Source organism: Asterias amurensis, chromosome 21, assembly GCF_032118995.1.
Source record: "Asterias amurensis chromosome 21, ASM3211899v1".
NCBI lineage: Eukaryota > Metazoa > Echinodermata > Asteroidea > Forcipulatida > Asteriidae > Asterias > Asterias amurensis.
In genome coordinates this window covers 12,610,961-12,628,739 of record NC_092668.1, presented here as the reverse complement: position 1 = coordinate 12,628,739, position 17,779 = coordinate 12,610,961, and the positions used below count along the sequence as shown (strand labels likewise).

The window sequence follows — 17,779 nt, the reverse complement described above, 5'->3', positions numbered from 1 at the left end:
GCTTTGGGCCTGAAGTATTTTATTATTCTCAAAAAATATGTTACTTCAGAGGGAGCCATTTCTCACAATGTTTTTTACTTTACAGCTCTCAATTGCTAGTTACCAAGTAAGTTTTTATTATTTTGAGTTATTACCAATAGTGTCCAGTACCCTTAAGTCTCCTTGTTCTTATTTCGTCTTCTTTCCTATCACTCTTGCAGATCCTTCTCGTCGTTCAGGTCCAAGAAGGTCAACGTTCCTGCCTCAGCGATCAGTCGCCTGATTGGTCGAGGGGGTTGTAATATCAACGCCATTAGGGAGGTGACTGGAGCGCATATTGACGTAGACCGGCAGAATAAGGGTGGAGAGAGGACCATCAATATCAAGTAATTATGATTCTGGATTCTCATATCTCATCTATAGACTGTATTGAATAACCCCCTTTTTGCTATAAAAGTCGCCATCTTGTAGGGCAAACCGTATGCCTGTCCAAACGCGTACATCACTGTAGCGCGCAGCACGCAACATTCCCGGTTTGATTTCTTCAACACATGCACGCACACACACACACTCACTTGCGCACAGACGACATGTTGTAGGGCAGATATTTGAACGGTGACGTCAAATTCAATACGGTCTATAAGGCTGTACCAAAGCTCTCATTATTTGTTTTTCAACAGGATAAGCAGAGCTATGTTTTGAATTATGAGACCATTTATGTAGCACCTTGTATAAGTGTTTACAAGATGCTGTGAATCTGATGGCTTTAATATGTGGAACTTTTCTGATGTTCATTATGCTGTCTTGTCTTCCTTGTAAACAAAATACCAATACCGTACCTTTCCCGAACATTATATGTAAGTTTTCTGATTATGTGATGATTCTATCTTGTCTCTTAGGGGTTCTGCTGATGCCACTCGTCAAGCCTCCCAGCTAATCGCCGCTCTCATCAAAGACCCCGACCGTGACATCGCCGACATCCTCCCTAAGGTCAAAAAGGTCACCTCTTCCCATCAGTCTTCAGTCAACTCGGTGACCTTCAGCGTCTCCAATTCTCACTCAGCGACCAAGACGGTGGCCACAGTGTCCACCACCACCTCGGTCAAGGTGTCGGTGACGAGCCTCAAGGGTTTAGCCATCGATCCAAAAGGTTCCGCAGGGGTTGTCCGTCCAACGCTGTCCATCCAAAACAGTGCTGCCCACCACGCCCAGTTCTCCCAGGCAGTCTTTGCAAACGCCCTGCAGCAGCCTTTGCAGTTTCGAGCGCCAGGGGCCCCCTTAGCCCAGTTCCAGGGCGGGTTCCCACTCGCCCAAGCTGCAGGTACTATCTCAGGCTGGGGTGCAATCCATGTCCGGAATGTGGTGCCTGGGGTCGGTGTACCAAGGCGTCCGAGTCTACCGGGGCAACGCTTCCCAACAGCCACCACCACTGGTGGGGGAAGCCCTTCTGCGGGGTCGGTGACGACAACCAACACGGCTGGTGCGTCCCCTCGATCAGCAGCAAGGCAGCTTTTCCCTCCTGTACCATCTACTAGTGCAGCGACCCCTGCGCCGGTAACCAATGCGGAGTACCCCCAGATCCCTAATGCTAGACAGCCGAATAGCTACTCGACTACGCCCCCGTCTTCAGCCTCGTTCGCCTCCAAGATTTCCGACAGCAAGATGGCAAGTACCCGACCACAGGGGTTAGTCACAGTCGCCTCTCAGACACAGTCTTCTTTCACTACTACGACAACTAAGTCAGGAGGGACAGTAAGACCACAGCAACTGCGACAGCCTAACCCCACCCAGGCATCCTACCAGCAGCAAGTTCAACAACAACAGCAGCAGCAGCTGCAGCAGCAGCAACAACAGCAGCAGATGACCCAGGGACCCCGTCCTGTGACTCCTTCATCCTCGACCTCAACCGCCACCTCCTCCCAGTCCCACACCAACTATAACTTCTTCACCCAGTCACACAGCACCGGGTTCTGGGGCACCGGGGTGACTCAGCACCCCAACAGGTCTGAAGCAAACGGTGAATTTCGCCCCCCGTCCCCACCCAACGTTGAGATGTCCAAAGCGCCCGGGTACAACCGAAACTCCCACGTCAACCCAACCCCTCCACTCCAGCAGCAGCAGCAGCAACCCTCCTCATCCATCCCCATACCGTTTTTCCCTCACAACTACCCAACCACCAACCCAAGTAATTCCAACTTTACCTCCGGCCAGCAGTTTGGGGTCAACATCAACCAGAACCTACCCTCGGAGCAGTCCGACTACCCTTCTCCTATTGGTTCAACTCTGAATGCCAACGCACGTCAGTTTACCCCAATCGCCAATCCTGCCCCCTCCCCGACCCCGCCTAACACCATGATGTCCAGCAGCAGCTCTCCGATCTCACCCGGGGCGTCGCCACGTTCTGCAGCCACCACGCCAAGCCCTGTTACCATGGCAACTGATCAGCCGCAGCAGCAGCAACCACCGGCAGCCATTGGCCAGGATCGGCGGCTTCCAATCCCCATCGGCAACGAGCGGAGTCGAGGCCAACGCAAGACACCGGTGAACTTTGTCGGGGTACCTGTTGGTGATCTTGGCAATGCCGTGGGTCCTGCAGGAAACAGCATCTGGGCTTACACACCTGGTGAGTTTGCTTTCATTTCAAATGAAAAAACAAAATCACCTTTCTTATCACGACAAAACTTCCTTCAAACTGCTAGCTCAGTGGTCTAGTGGTAAGATATCAGCTCGATTAAACTTGCTGAGCTGGCTTCAACTTGATAATTACTGAAGTAGATTTGAACAACCATACTTGCTAGCAATCTATTTTTGCTATTAAGCAAAATGTGTATGTAATTTGAAAACATGTGAAGTTTGTTCCTCTGAAATGAAGACATATTCAAGAAAACTGTATCTGAAAACCTGAAAAAATTAAAACAGTGCCCTGACCCGAGGAAAATTGATGTGCCCCTTCAAGAGTGGCGTTCAAGGCCTGCTAAATAGACACACGTTCTGATTATTCTAAATGATTATTTGTACAGGGAGTGGCGGTGACTGGATACAAAGCCCAAACCTTGAGGACCTCCCTGGTGCCACGGCCAACGGAATGCCAAACTTCCCCCATGAAGGAAACCAAAGAGATGACGCCTACCAGATGCACATGGTATGTGGTCTTTATCATCAAACTAAACCCCCAACCCATCAAAATCCAACTGCTTGCTTTTGTTTGTTTCTGTTGGACTCAGGACTGCATTAGTAAAGCTAATCACTGGATCAGGCATACAGTCCTGCCAAAATCAGAGTCGAACAGTTTGGTCTTGTAATTTTTGAAGTCAAAGAAAAATTTACTAGAGCAGGATTTGAACCAATGACCTAGCTCTACAAACTGAGCTATCTGGCCCTACATGTATGTTGGCAGTCTCCCTATTCTGTCAATATCTTTGTTTCGGGGGTGCCAGTCGGAAGCCATATACCATTAACTGCTGTGTAGCCAGGGATCAACCAAGTTTACGATACAACCTGGGAAGCGGCAGCCAGAGGATCACCATAAAGGGAATGCAACTTTTATATTTCAGATATCAAATAATAAACCATAAGGTAAACTGACTATTTAAGTCCAACAGTTTGGGGTTTGGTGTGGATTGCAAATTTGGTTTCGGCTGTCAGTCGAGGGCTGGGTGTAACTTGTTTGTCATTTTTTTTCTTCAGGCACCTGTGAGTCCATTTGAAGAGCCTATGCAGCGAGGGTTACACCACAACATGGCCATGGGGGATGTCGGAGGTGGGGTCAGGGGTCGTGGTATGGACGAGGCATTATGGAATCCCAGCTCTAATCTACAGCTGGATGGAACCAATCCTAAGGTGGGTTTAGTTTCATGCTGCTTTGTTAACCCTCCTACTGTGTGACCATTCAATTTCATCCAATGTGTTTCGTATGATATATAAACTATGCCAACCTGCTATACGATATCATGTGGTGAATGCATCTACACAGTACACAGTCAACCCTCCTACTGTCTGACCATTCAATATCACCCACTGGTTTTGAATGGTAGATAAACTATGCCAGCCAGCATTATCATGTGCTGGTGGATGATAACACAGTACACAGTCAACCCTCCTACTGTCTGACCATTCAATATCATCCACTGGTTTACTGATAAACTACACTTGCCTACAGTGTGATATTGTGTAGTGAATGCATCTTAACAGTACACAGTCAACCCTCCTACCGTCTGATCATCACTGTGGTTTTAATTATTAAAATACCATGCCAGCCTGCCAAATTATATAATGCAGTGAATGCAACCACACAGTCCACGTACAACCCTCCTACTGTCTGACCATTCAATATAATCCACTATTGGTTTTTAGATAGATACTCTTTCCTACCTAATTGTGTTGGTAAAACAAAACCTGGGGTAACATTTACGGTTTGTATTCTGGATCTGGACTAGATTTTTAAGTTTTTGTGAAATTAATGGATCAGGTATTTCTTGTTTAAATTTTCAACCCCTGATTTGGTTTTCCTGTTTTATTCTCATAGGTTTGGGGAGCATGGAGCCAGTCTGCTATGTGACATGAGGCGCCATCACCATCTGCCGCCACCGAGGGCGCTGTTTCATTATTAAGCCCAGGTGTACGAGTGCGGTAAACCCCACCCCCACCCCCCATTTTCAAATCTTCAGTCACCCTGTATTGCTGTAGTGTAGTGTAGGTCTCCCCCCCCCCCCCAATTTCAAAATCAAATGAATTTCAAAGCAAGGTTTTGAAAACAAATTCGGGACAAATGTCGGTGTATTTTTTTCTAAATAACACAAATCTAAGTATGTTGGATTAAAATGGTAGAAGACATACAAAAATCGTAGGAATTGTTATGTTTATACCCTAAAGTAAGATCAGTTTGGAATTGTGGCAAAAACGTTTCCCCCCATACGTGGTTATGTTTATCTTTTTTTAACGTTAAATCTGTAATCAGTCTCACTTTTAATCAAACTCTTATCTGGAATACAGTTAACCTTTTTGTTATTTCTTCTTGTATTTTTTACGTTTTGTAGATGTCGGCAACTAAAACAAAATCTCTCTTTTGGAAATATTTGGAATTTCAGTGATGTCAAAATTAATGAGCCAACGCCTTTTGTGATGTTTATTTTTTACTCTTTTATTTTAAATCCCACACAATTCCCATGGATTTTAAATGAACATGTAGACTTTCTTACAAAGCAGCCATTTTTGTCTGGTTCCTGGTATGCCTATGCAGTAAAGAAACATTGCTTCTCAGAACAACATAGGTTACCAGACTGTTTTTTCCAACTAGCCTATATTTTGTTTAACTGCGGTGAAGATTTTTTGTTTTAGCAATACAGGGTGTACTGACCTTTGGCATTAGACAGGTACCCTAATCTTAAAATGTAGTCCACAGGACCATCTGAGACAGGGTACCCGACATGCCATCCAACCTTAAAGACCCCCTAACTTACTACTGGTTCAGTGAGTAAACTTTTAGCGGACAGGTTTTAATTGAACGTGACACCATTTAACAAGTTAAAGTAATTTTCACAATTGAGATCTTTCTAGAATCAGAAATCTTTAATAGTCTTTACTCCCCTCCCCCTCCCAAAACTGTAGAACCAGTATCTGTAGAAATCATTTTATTTTGCTTCTATTATTATGGAGTTTTGATCAATGTTGACCTTTGTCCCCCGGGAGAGCGAGACAGAGAGTTTGAGTACCCGGGGAAAATATTAAATGTGACTTGGATTTCAGTTTCTGAATTAGACTATCGAAAGGATAATATAAAAGACTGCCTTCTTGTAAAATGTCAACCCCCTTATTATGTGAATGAGACCATCCTATATTTGCTTGAAAGCATATTGAAGGAGAGGCATTCCATAATGTCTGTAGGGGTTTGTTTTTGACGCGAGGCAAGTAGAGTAATTTTGTTGATTGATGGTATTTGTTATAGTGAGACGCAAGCCACTGTGATTCCAAAAAATTAATATCATCTCGAATGAAGAGATGCCATTTATGTGTCAATTTACTTTATTGTTTTGATGCAATACAAAAGTAAAGCAGGAAGAAGAAAGTGAGGAAAATTCTTGACAAAAACCACAGTAAAAGGTTTAATACATTTCACTGTGGTAAGATTTTGTCTTTTTCTGTTAAAATTTTTTGTGGACTTTTAAGAAAAATTTCAAGAGATGCTTTTGAATATGTACGTCACTAGTACGAGAGCATTCTTGGGATACTAGCGTTGTGATTGGTTCGTGAATTACATTGTATAACAAAGCGAGACTCCCCGCTTCGATGTTGGCATGTATTATGCTTTTCAAGAAGGCACAGCATTAAATTGAGGTCAGTGAGCCTGTTTGACCTATGACCCATGTTTGACCTTGTACTTATTTTCTTTACCATTTCAGTGTTGTGTTTTAATTAGGAATTGCAAAATTTGACACAAGGCCTTGTACACAAGGTTTTAGCCTCGTCAGATTTTTAGGCAAAATTCAGAAAGTACACATGTCCATAATTATAATTATAAGCCTTGTAGGTACACATTTTCAGGCTAAATTTGCTTAGTACACAACAGCCTCGTAATTATTTTCAGGCAAAATTTGCTAAGTACACACGGCCGTGTACACATTTTCAGGCAACAAAAAAGTACACAAGGCTAAAGCCTTCAGACAATTGTTAAAGGCTTGTACACATTTCTAAACCAAAACTGAACAATTACACAAGGCTATAATAATAATTTGGGAGAATAAACATCAACGGCCTTACGCGGAAAAGTTTCCTTATGGCGCCACCACTTTTTCATTTGATATGAAATAATATAGTATCTAATTTACCTCATTGAGATATCCTTTTTTGTAAAAATGAGTGAAAAAGTGGTGGCGCCATACGGAAAGTTATCCCCTTAGGGGCAGCTAAGATCTGCAGGAGGCAGATTATATTTTTAAATTTTTGGTGGGTTTTGTTTTTCTTTTCAAGTAAAAAACAAAATAACAACTTCTTAAATTATTGCTTGAAATATTATTATTGGCTTCTATTCAATAAAAAAGGCTTCAGAAAAGCCTACTGCATCATGAAGAGCACAACATCGCACCTTAACAAAAAAAATAGGCAATTAATAAAAATGCTGGCCTCACCCCTAAGATTCCTTCAAATTTGGGCCAATAAAAGGATGCCGTTCGTACTACGTTCACGCGCATGCACATCGAGCAAGGCATGCTGGGAAAAGATGGCGATCTCAATCACCCCTGGGAACGAGGTCGAGGCACCCCTTAACTCCTCGCGGCCATTTTGTTTCTGAGCGCGGGCATCGTGTGTTTCCTCGACGTGTGTGTGGAGGAAAAGCAGATCATCTGTAGCATTTTACACATCAAAATTTAACAACTTCCACGATGATAACCGCACGGATGTTCCTAGAATCTTCTTAATTAGGTAAGTGATTCATGTGTTGATGCAAAAGAGGAAATTTGAGGGGGTTATAACTAAGACAAGATTGTCTCGGGCAATACAGTCAAACTATTGTCAGCTAAATGTCAATGATATAACCCAAGACAAATCGAAGAAACATAGATTGTGTTAAAATTGATTAAACCACTGAATTCTCGCTCAATACAAGTGAGGAAAATATTGTTAGGGACGGACATTTTTGTTGAAACATTGACCCACATCGGTTTTGCTGATGAATTCTAACACTTTGCACTACAAGTTTCTCCAATTCCTTCAAAGTTCAATGCAAGTAAATTCACAGGGCGCACATATTTTTCTTTGAATTGTGAGGTATATGAGGTACTGTACATGTCATGTATATGTTGAGACAATTTAAAGGCCCCCTGAACGTGCTGCCCTGAAGATAAGTTTCCCAATGCCTTATACTTTCTATATCTCCTCATTATGTATGAACACTAATTTACATCCATACTCTAAATATAATTTTGTTCTTTTTCAGAGTTCGTGGAATCTGAATGTTTCCCTATCATCAGAAGTGTATGCTGCCTCTCCCTACATCTCAGCAGTCTTTCCAGCCACAACAGCAGTCACTGAGGTACGAGCCTCAACCGTTCTGTAAGGCAACCAAAATGTTTATTTCTATTACTAGCTGTAAGGCCAAAGTAATTTATACCAACACATTTGCCCAAATTTCTCTCGTACTTGTTTTTCTCCTAAGACCCACATTATTTATGACTTTTTCTTTTTTGTGGGGCCTCCGAACAATCCATTAAATTTCTATTAAAAACGTTCATTTAGGTGAGCCCTTCTTCTTGATGAAATGTTCATACTTTTACCTCAAGAGCCAAACATAATGCCTGTATTACAGGCTAAGCATCGTCAATTCAGTACTAAACTACCCTTGAGGAACGATTACACTGTATTTCTGTACTTGCAAACATGGAATTACTGTTCATGAATAATATGTAACTCTACCCCCCCCCCCAAGATTAGCTTCATAATTTTGAATGCATCCTATTAAATAGGTGTACTTTGTAGTTACTCCAAAAATTAATTATCATGAAAACGCTAGAGCACTGACCATGTTGATGTTAAAACAATGTTGTTGGAAAAACACCCTTTAAAGTAAAATGTAGTTTTAGGGAAAGTGGTAATTTTTTTCAACAAATTTAATCTGAAAAAGGCTTCAGGCATGAAGCCTTTGTCATGCATCTGAAAGCACACAATTTTATGCATGGAATGTAGATTTCCTTTCATGTTTTGTTTTCAACTTTGATGACCATTTGAGCCAAAACTTTAACTGGTTTGTTATTTATGCATTTATTGAGGCACACCAAGTGATGAGATAATTACCAAAAGTATCCAAATCTTTTTTATTTTCTAAACGTTACATTTAATTAGTTCATCAACACCTATAAGGGGAATAGGGGATCACCAAAGCCGTTCATAGAACCAATAATTGTCCAAATATTATGATTCATCAGAAAATAATAAGCAAACCAGACTAGATTGTTTATTTGAATTGTCAAGACTTTATTTGAACAAATAATAATAATAATAACTTTCGATTTGTATAGCGCCTAAAAACAGCAGTTAGTGCATCCACACTGTTAGACATTAACCCCTGCCCACCCCTACCTCAAGAGCTTGATTATGACTAAGATGTATGTTATGTTTCCGGAACGTTTTAATTAAAACAATTTTTGTTTTGGGGTGCTTTTGCACTCCTATTGCTTCCTTACTATTCATTTTGATAGTTGCTTAAATTGATGGTTAGAAATGTGCCAGTTGATGTAAATTTACTTAAACCTCATTGAAATTATTTAAAAATGTCTTTTTTTTAATGCACTTGTCAAGTGCCACAATTCAAAAAATTGTATTTGTAAAATCAAAGACAGCTTTCAATTCATACTTGTCTTTATTAAAAGAATTGAAAATGTGTATAGTTTCAAAATTAAACTTAAACCGCCAAACCAGTTAAGAATTTATCCGAGAAGAAACATCAGCTGGCAAATGACAACCATAGCTAAGAAATATAAATGATCAACCAAGGAAGAAATGTAACCTGTTTTTCCAAAAGGAGTCCACATGGCTAGAAAAAAAACTAGTCTCATGAAAACATAAATTAACTATTTGGTTTCCACAAACTTGTAAAATAATTGTTTGTGCTTTTTCAGAATATTCCAAGAATCGAAGCGTTTTTGTTTATTTTCAAACAAATCTAATTAAATTTGACTCCTTTATGGTTTACAGGTTGCGTTTCTTACTTATAAAGAAGGTACAACATTGGTATTCATATACTGCATAAAGAGTGCACAAATTTGGACACAAAAACATTATCTAAAACTTGCAGCGTTTCAAAACAACTTTCTTTGTTAATTGTTTATCTCAAAACAGTTTTTACATCATGTGGACATTAGATGAATGTTTACTTGAATGCTTACCAAAATTTACAATAGCGTAACTACCAATGTTGTATCTTCTGTAAAGGCCGCATCTTATAGCTTGTTCCGTGACTTTATAATCTCAATCTTGGAAAGTTTTGTTTGTCAAAAAATGACTAAGTCCACAAAAGGACACAGAAAGTCAGTAATTACTAAGTGTTTTTGTCAAAAAATTACTAAGTCAAAAAAAGACTAAGTACAAACATTGACTATGAGTTTCTGCTCAAAAAATTACTAAGTACAAACAATGGCTAGTGTTTTTGGTCCAAAAATGACTAAGTCCACAAAAGGACACAGAAAGTCAATAATTACTAAGTGTTTCTGTCAAAAAATGACTAAGTCCAAAAAAAGACTAAGTACAAACATTGACTATGAGTTTCTGCTCAAAAAATTACTAAGTACAAACAATGGCTAGTTTTTTTGGTCAAAAAATGACTAAGTCCACAAAAGGACTCAGAAAGTCAATAATTACTAAGTGTTTCTGTCAAAAAATGACTAAGTCCAAAAAAAGACTAAGTACAAACATTGACTATGAGTTTCTGCTCAAAAAATTACTAAGTACAAACAATGGCTAGTGTTTTGGTCAAAAAATGACTAAGTCCACAATGGAACTCCATTTTATTGTTATTTAAAGTCACAACAAGCTATAAGACGATACCTTTAATAAGGGGCTGCATTCCATTTTGATGTACCTAGCAATATAATCTTATGGTAATTTGAATTTGACGCCTTGTATTAAGTGTCTTATGCAAATTTCTACTTGATTACATGTTGGTGTACATTACTTTGGGATACAGTCTCTTCTGCACCCCTATAGGGGGTGCACTTGGTTGATCATGATTTTAATAATAGGGGGGGTAGGGCCAAACTTTTTACGCAGTTAATTTCGAACCGTACAACGGCACGAGAAATTTTTTTGGCTGACTTAGTCTATATAAAAAAGGCGTTTTTTAAGGGATTTTTTTTGATTTTTTTAAGCACCACTGAACTGTAGAAGCAGCAGAGTTGCGCAAACGTGTGTGCCGATCGGTGTGGCCAACTACTATTTAGAAAGTGAAGCGACTAAATGATCTAAGTATTAATGGAAGGAAAGCATATTATTAAGTTAAATCAAGTTAATGTTTCATTGATAGTCTGTTTTACCAATGTCTTACCTTACATGATTGACAAACTAAAAAGATTGTTTTTTAAAAGTCCGAAGCCAAAAACAAACTTAAGATTTTTTTTTCCAAAGTCCAAAACAAAAGTCGGAAAGGATTCTGTTGCCCGTTAAAATGTTTGATGAATCTGTATCAAGTGTACCATCGGACGTCTCCCCCTGTTCGGGCAAACACGTCGCTAAGTTCTTGGAGTAAAGTTTCAAGTTCGAATTTTGGTTGAAGTGTAAAAGGATGCTTCCACTCCGTCACCGATTGAGTCCTGTACCATCAGAATAACGAAGACTTCAACCCAGATGATGATGCGCTGATCAGAGAAACAAGATTCCAACATGGCGGCTGAACTTGAACAATTTTGTGAATTTTTGTGACAAGCACAAAAAACAGAACTAAAATACGCATGTTCTTTTCAATATTAACAGCATACTCAGGAATGTATTGGTTTCACTTGCATTAGAAGTACTACACTTCTTCATAAATTTTGTTTCAAATCAATCATAAGTTTTGGATTTGTTAAAACATCGCAACATTTTAACAGTGTGTGTGATTACACGTTCAAACAAAGTCAAATTTCAAAGTCAAAAGTGAGGTTGTACACAAACATCAAATTTGCATCTTCATTGCATTGAGTATCGTTACAGGAGATATTGTAGATGACATTGGGTTTATGGAGGATAACTAGACTGAGAAAAAACCTAATAAAAAACAACCTAATCTATCTCTAAACAAAATCTAAACTCCTGAGTACAACAAAGTTTCAAATCCTACGGAACTACAAATTGTTAATGAAGTCCGAATAAAGTATTGAACATCTAGGATCAACAACTACTCCTACTGATTAACTTCATGTAAACCTGCAAACCAACAACTGCATGCTAATGTTTTCGTACCAATTTTAAATTACAATGTTTTTGCATAAAAATGAGTCCGACGTCGATGTCAGAAAATTAAGGTTTTATCAGTGACGATAAGATCCTAAGTACAACAAAGTTTCAAATCCTACAAACTACAAATTGCTGATGAAGTCCCAATAAAGTATTGAACATCTAGGATCAACAACTACTCCTACTGATTAACTACATGTAAACCTGCAAACCAACCACTGCATACTAATGATTCTGTACCAATTATAAAGTACAATGTTTTTGCATAAAACTGAGTCTGATGTCGATGTCCGAAAATTAAGGTTTTTTTATTAAGTGACGATAAAAATCGCTGAAAACTTGGTGTATTTTCCATCTAGAAAGACACCGGTGATTCTGCAAACAGTGCATGACTAAAGTAACAAAGTGAGGTCTTATTTAGAATACCTATTCCTGCTGTGTCTTTTTTGCATAATATTCATAACAAAATCAAGCTACCTAATTTAGTTATTTATTTAATAGTTCTACACTAATACTGGACTTCCTATATCTACCTAGCCATTTGACAAATTACTGTTTGTTCTGAGGTTATTTAACTGAATAAGTCTACACTAATACTGCTAATAAACACCTACATGTAGTTTGATCTATTGTACACTGCGCTGTTGTACATGTTGAGACATTCTCATGTTTACCATAAAAAAACTAAAATCATTGATGGACATCGCACAAATTTGTTTTGTTTCAAAGAGTTCTTAACAAGAACAAACACAGGTTGCATTTGTTCCCAACAGTTCTACAGGTTTATCTTAAACTTGCCTACTCTTTTCAGAACCTGTCAAAATATTAACAACCAAGTGTCTTTGTCACTTTAACAGCCTAAATAACTAAAACTTCAACCTAGATGATGTGCTGATCAGAGAAACAAGATTCCAACAGTGCGGCTAAACAAATTTTGTAAACCGCCCGAGTGTCGTCACCATGTTCAGCTGGAAAAAGGTTAACCAGTTGTAAAAACTGTTCACAATTATAAATAATTAATACCCTGAAGGATTGAAAACACCTACTGCAGCTAAATTACGTTTATGAAAAATGTATACAAATCATGCACACCACAGTGGCAATATTTGTTAAAAAAGCAATATCTATTGATCAATATCATTTGTAAATCATTTCCTCTACTGATTGTCGTTAATATACCTACTGTAGAATCTGTCATAAAGCTGACCACTCAAAACCTACAATGAACAACCTAGTTAATTGGTCACTGAAATAGACCAATAGTTAACATCATAGACTGAATATTGTTAACCAGTTCAACTACTCTAACTTACGAAGGAGTGTACATACAACCTACTGTGGCTGAGAATTAAACCAGTCACAATTACCTAATGCACAACAGCATCTTTCTAAGCGACCATGCTTCTTCTACAATAAAGAGCCCTGTTAACTTCCTACACAATCCCAATGTCATCTTTGATATCTCCTTTTGATACATTCAAAACTTCTTAACACAAGTGAAACCAATGTAAAAGCCTGAGTACCTGATTGAAATGTGAATAGCCATGTTCAGAATCTTGTTTCTCCGACCCTCGCACCAACATCTGGGTAGAAGTCTCCGTCATTCGTCAAGTTCAGAGGCTCCCTCAGATCAGAAGAGGATGTCCAGTGTAGAGAAGTTGCTCAAAAAGTAGACCCGTTTACACAGGAACAGTATAGAGAGACGGGTACCAACTTAGGATAACAAAATGATCAGGTAAAAAATGTGCAAAAAAGTGCAATGGTCCTCAGTCCTTGACACTTTTGATACAGGCCCCCAAAGACTTCAACAGGCAACCAAATCCTTTCTTTCTTAGGTTTCAAATTTTTGTCGGAGATCGAGAAAGTTGAAATAGTTTGTCAATCATGTAAGGTAGGACACCGGTAAGACAGACCACCAGCGCCACATTAACAAGATTTCACTTAATAAAATGCTTACCCAACCATTAACTCTTGGATCATTAGGTCGTCACACTTTCCAGATAGTAGTTGGCCACACCGACAGGCACACACGTTTGCACAACTCTGCTGCTTCTACAGTTCAGTGGTGCTTTCTACAGCATTTAATGAATGGTAACCAATTATTTTACAACATAATTTTTCAAAGTATAAAAAAGCCAAGTAAAAAAGCCAAGTACAACATTTACTATCCTTGAGTTGAAAAAAAAGTTAATATCTCTGAAATTAGATTTTTTTTTTTGTATCAGCTGATGCAAAAAAAAATTCAATAAAATTTAGAACTGTTTATTATTACTGTCGCAGCAATGTAAAGAAGAAGAAAAAACATGTTCAAATGAAGTTTGTGACTGTTTTGTAAAATATATTGCACATTTTAATTAATTTTATTTTGAGTTTGGACAGGTGTGCATCACACTTATCCAAACACATCATGCCTAAAATGAATACATTTGGTTAACTTGATGACGTACTCGTATTTCATTTTGAGTTTGGACAGGTGTGCATCACACTTATCCAAACATGCCGTGCCAAAAAGGAATAAATTTAGTTAAAATGATGACATACTTGTATGTCATGAAGATTGGTCCCAAGAACACAACTTTAGGATGTGTTCCGCTTGCATTAGTTCTTGAGTGCATGTTGTACTTGGCTTCACAATCATCAAAGTATCAATATAGAACCAGAGGCATTCCCACAATCTGAGTCACAAGCAAATTTTACAGAAATTTGTGTTTTCCTAAGATTCCCAAGTTGGAAAAATCTAGAAAAGAAGAGTTTTTAAAGCGCGCAAAGTTTTTAAAGTAGTAGGGGAAAAAAAAATTGCCAAGAGAGTTTTGAAAAAAAAAAAAAAATTAAAATTCTGCATTTAGGAAAGTAAAGTCAAAATTAATGCATTTTGTACGAAGTATTGTGAACTCATTTCGTGGGAATGTCTTGATAAAATGTATTAAAGACACTGGACAGTATTGGTATCTGTCAAAGACTTGTCTTCACAGTTGATGTTTCTCAACATATACATAAAATAACAAACCTGTGAAAATTTGAGCTTAATCGACCGTCAAAATCCTTGTCGCACCATGGTCACACAAAATTGTGTGCTTCCAGATGCTGGATTTTGAGACCTCAAATTCTAAATCTGAGGTCTCAAAATCAAATTTGTGGGGAATTACTTCTCGAAAACCAAGTCACTCCAGAGAGGGCTGTTTCTCAAAATGTTTTATACTATCAACCTCTCCTCATAACTCGTTACAAAGAAAGGTTCTATGACAATAATTATTTTGAGTAATTACCAACAGTGTCCACTGCCTTTAAGACAATTTATGTAAAATACAGAAGTGTTATGCCTCGCTCGCTCTTAAAATCAATCAATCAACCCACCCCAGGGGTAAGGGGAGGACCAATCAATAACAACAATTCATGAAGGTAAAAAATGAAATTTTAGATACTCTTTTTTGAAACTAAGTTTTAGATACTCGTTTTAAACAAATAATGAATGGTGCGAATACGTTCATGAGTTGAAAGATGGAATGTTCTATTCAACGAAGCAGAGCCAAGTTGAATGGAACATTCCATCTTTTAATGAATGAACATTTTGCACCCTTGCACGAATGAAAAACATTCATTATTTGTTTTATATAACATTCAAGTAGATCTTTGTCGTTTTGATTGGAAGATACAATTTTCATAACAAACAAAGCGTAGGCGTACAATTTCTAATTGTGAAATTACAACCGTTTCTTTTGGGTCGGCCTGTTTAACAATGTGTGTTCTGTACAGCTATTTTGGGATACGCAGAAGCAAATCGCTAGTAATGTGCCTTGCAGTAACACTGCTGTGTTACCAAAGACACGTACACGCGGAGATTTTTTTTGCTCAGCTGGCAATTGTACTTTTCGGATGGAACGAAAAATGCACGGTGAGTGACTTTAGCATGCAATAGTAATTTTATTTGCCAACACACGGCGCTCAATCCTCAAATCAAATGGCAAGGATCTGCTCGGGTGTTGTATAACACAAACTAATGTAAGCAACACTGACAGTTTAAAACACCTTTACCACAGTTCGGCCATTTTGTCTGGTTCCCGTGTATCGATCGAGACCCGCTTGAAAAAAGGAATCAGAATAAATTTTGCTGTCATTTAGTTTCTAGAGACAATCTTGATGGCACTGTCAGTGATAAAGGATCCTTATCTTATTTAAGTACCCATACTGGGATGGTAAGACATCTCTCTGGCATCAGGTGGTGGTTGTCGTCGGTGGTGATTTCATCTCCTTGTTCCAACGAGCTCTTGCCTTGAGTTCCTCTCAGTGTAGACAGATCCAAAGATGTTGATTCTCTTCAGGAGTATTAACTGTCTTGATGCCTGTAAATCCAAAAAAAGAAAAATAATAAAAAATATTACTTTTACATAAAAAATGAACCTTTGAACCTAACCATCCTGGGGTCGATTTCACAAAGAGTTAGAAAGATGAATACGTTAAAGGTTTCAGCAAAAAAGGTTAATTGGTTCTACTTGCTGAGAAAACAGAAAGAAGCAAACCCTGTCACAGTAGCGATGAATCCATCCGAAGTAAAAATTTCGATACAACAAATTACCTTTGCTTTTTTTCCCAAACATGTAAAAAAAAAATCGGCCAGGGGTTTCCTTACGGGTGGCGAACCCTTTGTCACTGAATTTTTGCTCTTCTGTTTTCAGAGTTAAAAAAATTAAACCAAATATTTGGGGGCTTGTTTTTCAAAACTTATAAATTACCTTATATGAAGTGGCGCAACTTTCAATGAATAAACACAGTCAAAAATCAGCCTCCTCATCAGTAAGACATTTCTCTGGCATCAGGTCGTCAATGTCGTCGTCGTCGTCGTCATCGTCGGTGTTGATTTCATCTCCTTGTTCCAGTGAGCTCTTGCCTTGAGTTCCTCTCAGTGTAAGACAGATCCGAAGATGTTGATTCTCTTCAGGAGTACTCAATCTTTTGATGCCTGTAAATCCAAAAATAAATAAATATAAAATTACTTTTACATAACAAATGAACCTTTGAACCTAACCATCCTGAGGTCGATTTCACAAAAAGATAGAAAGATGAATACGTTGAAAGTTTCAGCAAAAAAAGGTTATTTGGTTCTACTTGCTGAGAAAACAGAAAGAGGCAAACCCTGTCACAGTAGCGATGAATCCATCCGAGGTAAAGATTTCGATACAACAAATTACGTTTGCTTTTTTCCCCAAACATGTACAAAAAAATCGACCAGGGGTTTCCTTACGGGTGGCGAACCCTTTGTCACTGAATTTTTGCTCTTCTGTTTTCAGAGTTAAAAATATTAAACCAAATAATGCGGGCTCGTTTTTCAAAACTTATAAATTACCTTTTAAGAAGTGCCACAATTTTCAATGAATAAGCACAGTCAAAAATCAGCCTCCTCATCAGTAAGACATCTCTCTGGCATCAGGTCGCCGTTGTCGTCGTCATCGTCGGTGTTGATTTCATCTCCTTGTTCCAGTGAGCTCTTGTCTTGAGTTCCTCTCAGTGTAGACAGATCCGAAGATGTTGATTCTCTTCAGGAGTACTCAATCTTTGGATGCCTGTAAATCCAAAAATAAATAAATACAAAATTACTTTTACATAAAAATTGAACCTTTGAACCTAACCTCCCTGGGGTCGATTGCACAAAGAGTTAGAAAGATAAAGTTTCAGCAAAAAAGGTTAATTGGTTCTACTTGCTGAGAAAACAGAAAGAAGCAAACCCTGTCACAATAGCTATGAATCCATCTGAAGTAAAGATTTCGATACAACAAATTTTTGTTTGTTTTTTCCCAAACATGTAAAAAAAAATCGGCCAGGGGTTTCCTTACGGGTGGCGAACCCTTTGTCACTGAATTTTTGCTCTTCTGTTTTCAGAGTTAAA

At 38.6% G+C, this 17,779-nt stretch overlaps 1 protein-coding gene and 1 long non-coding RNA gene across 3 annotated transcripts in view; one reads left to right on the top strand and one right to left on the bottom strand.

Moving 5' to 3' along the window:
- The window catches only part of LOC139952880 (ankyrin repeat domain-containing protein 17-like), a 30,545-nt gene extending 24,222 nt beyond the window's left edge, over positions 1-6,323 (top strand). For both annotated transcript variants that reach the window (XM_071952156.1, XM_071952155.1), the window contains exons 26-30: positions 201-365; positions 879-2,602; positions 3,000-3,121; positions 3,667-3,819; positions 4,505-6,323. In XM_071952156.1, the coding sequence (XP_071808257.1) occupies positions 201-365; positions 879-2,602; positions 3,000-3,121; positions 3,667-3,819; positions 4,505-4,537 (2,197 nt within the window). In that variant the 3' untranslated portion in view covers positions 4,538-6,323. The remainder of the gene's footprint in view (positions 1-200; positions 366-878; positions 2,603-2,999; positions 3,122-3,666; positions 3,820-4,504) is intronic.
- Positions 6,324-9,065: 2,742 nt separating this feature from the next.
- On the bottom strand, positions 9,066-17,402 carry LOC139953195 (uncharacterized). The gene is made up of 3 exons (XR_011787950.1): positions 17,240-17,402; positions 16,629-16,855; positions 9,066-16,238 (listed from the first exon to the last, which is right to left on the bottom strand). It is a non-coding gene; the product is annotated as an uncharacterized lncRNA (long non-coding RNA).
- Positions 17,403-17,779: the final 377 nt, after the last annotated feature.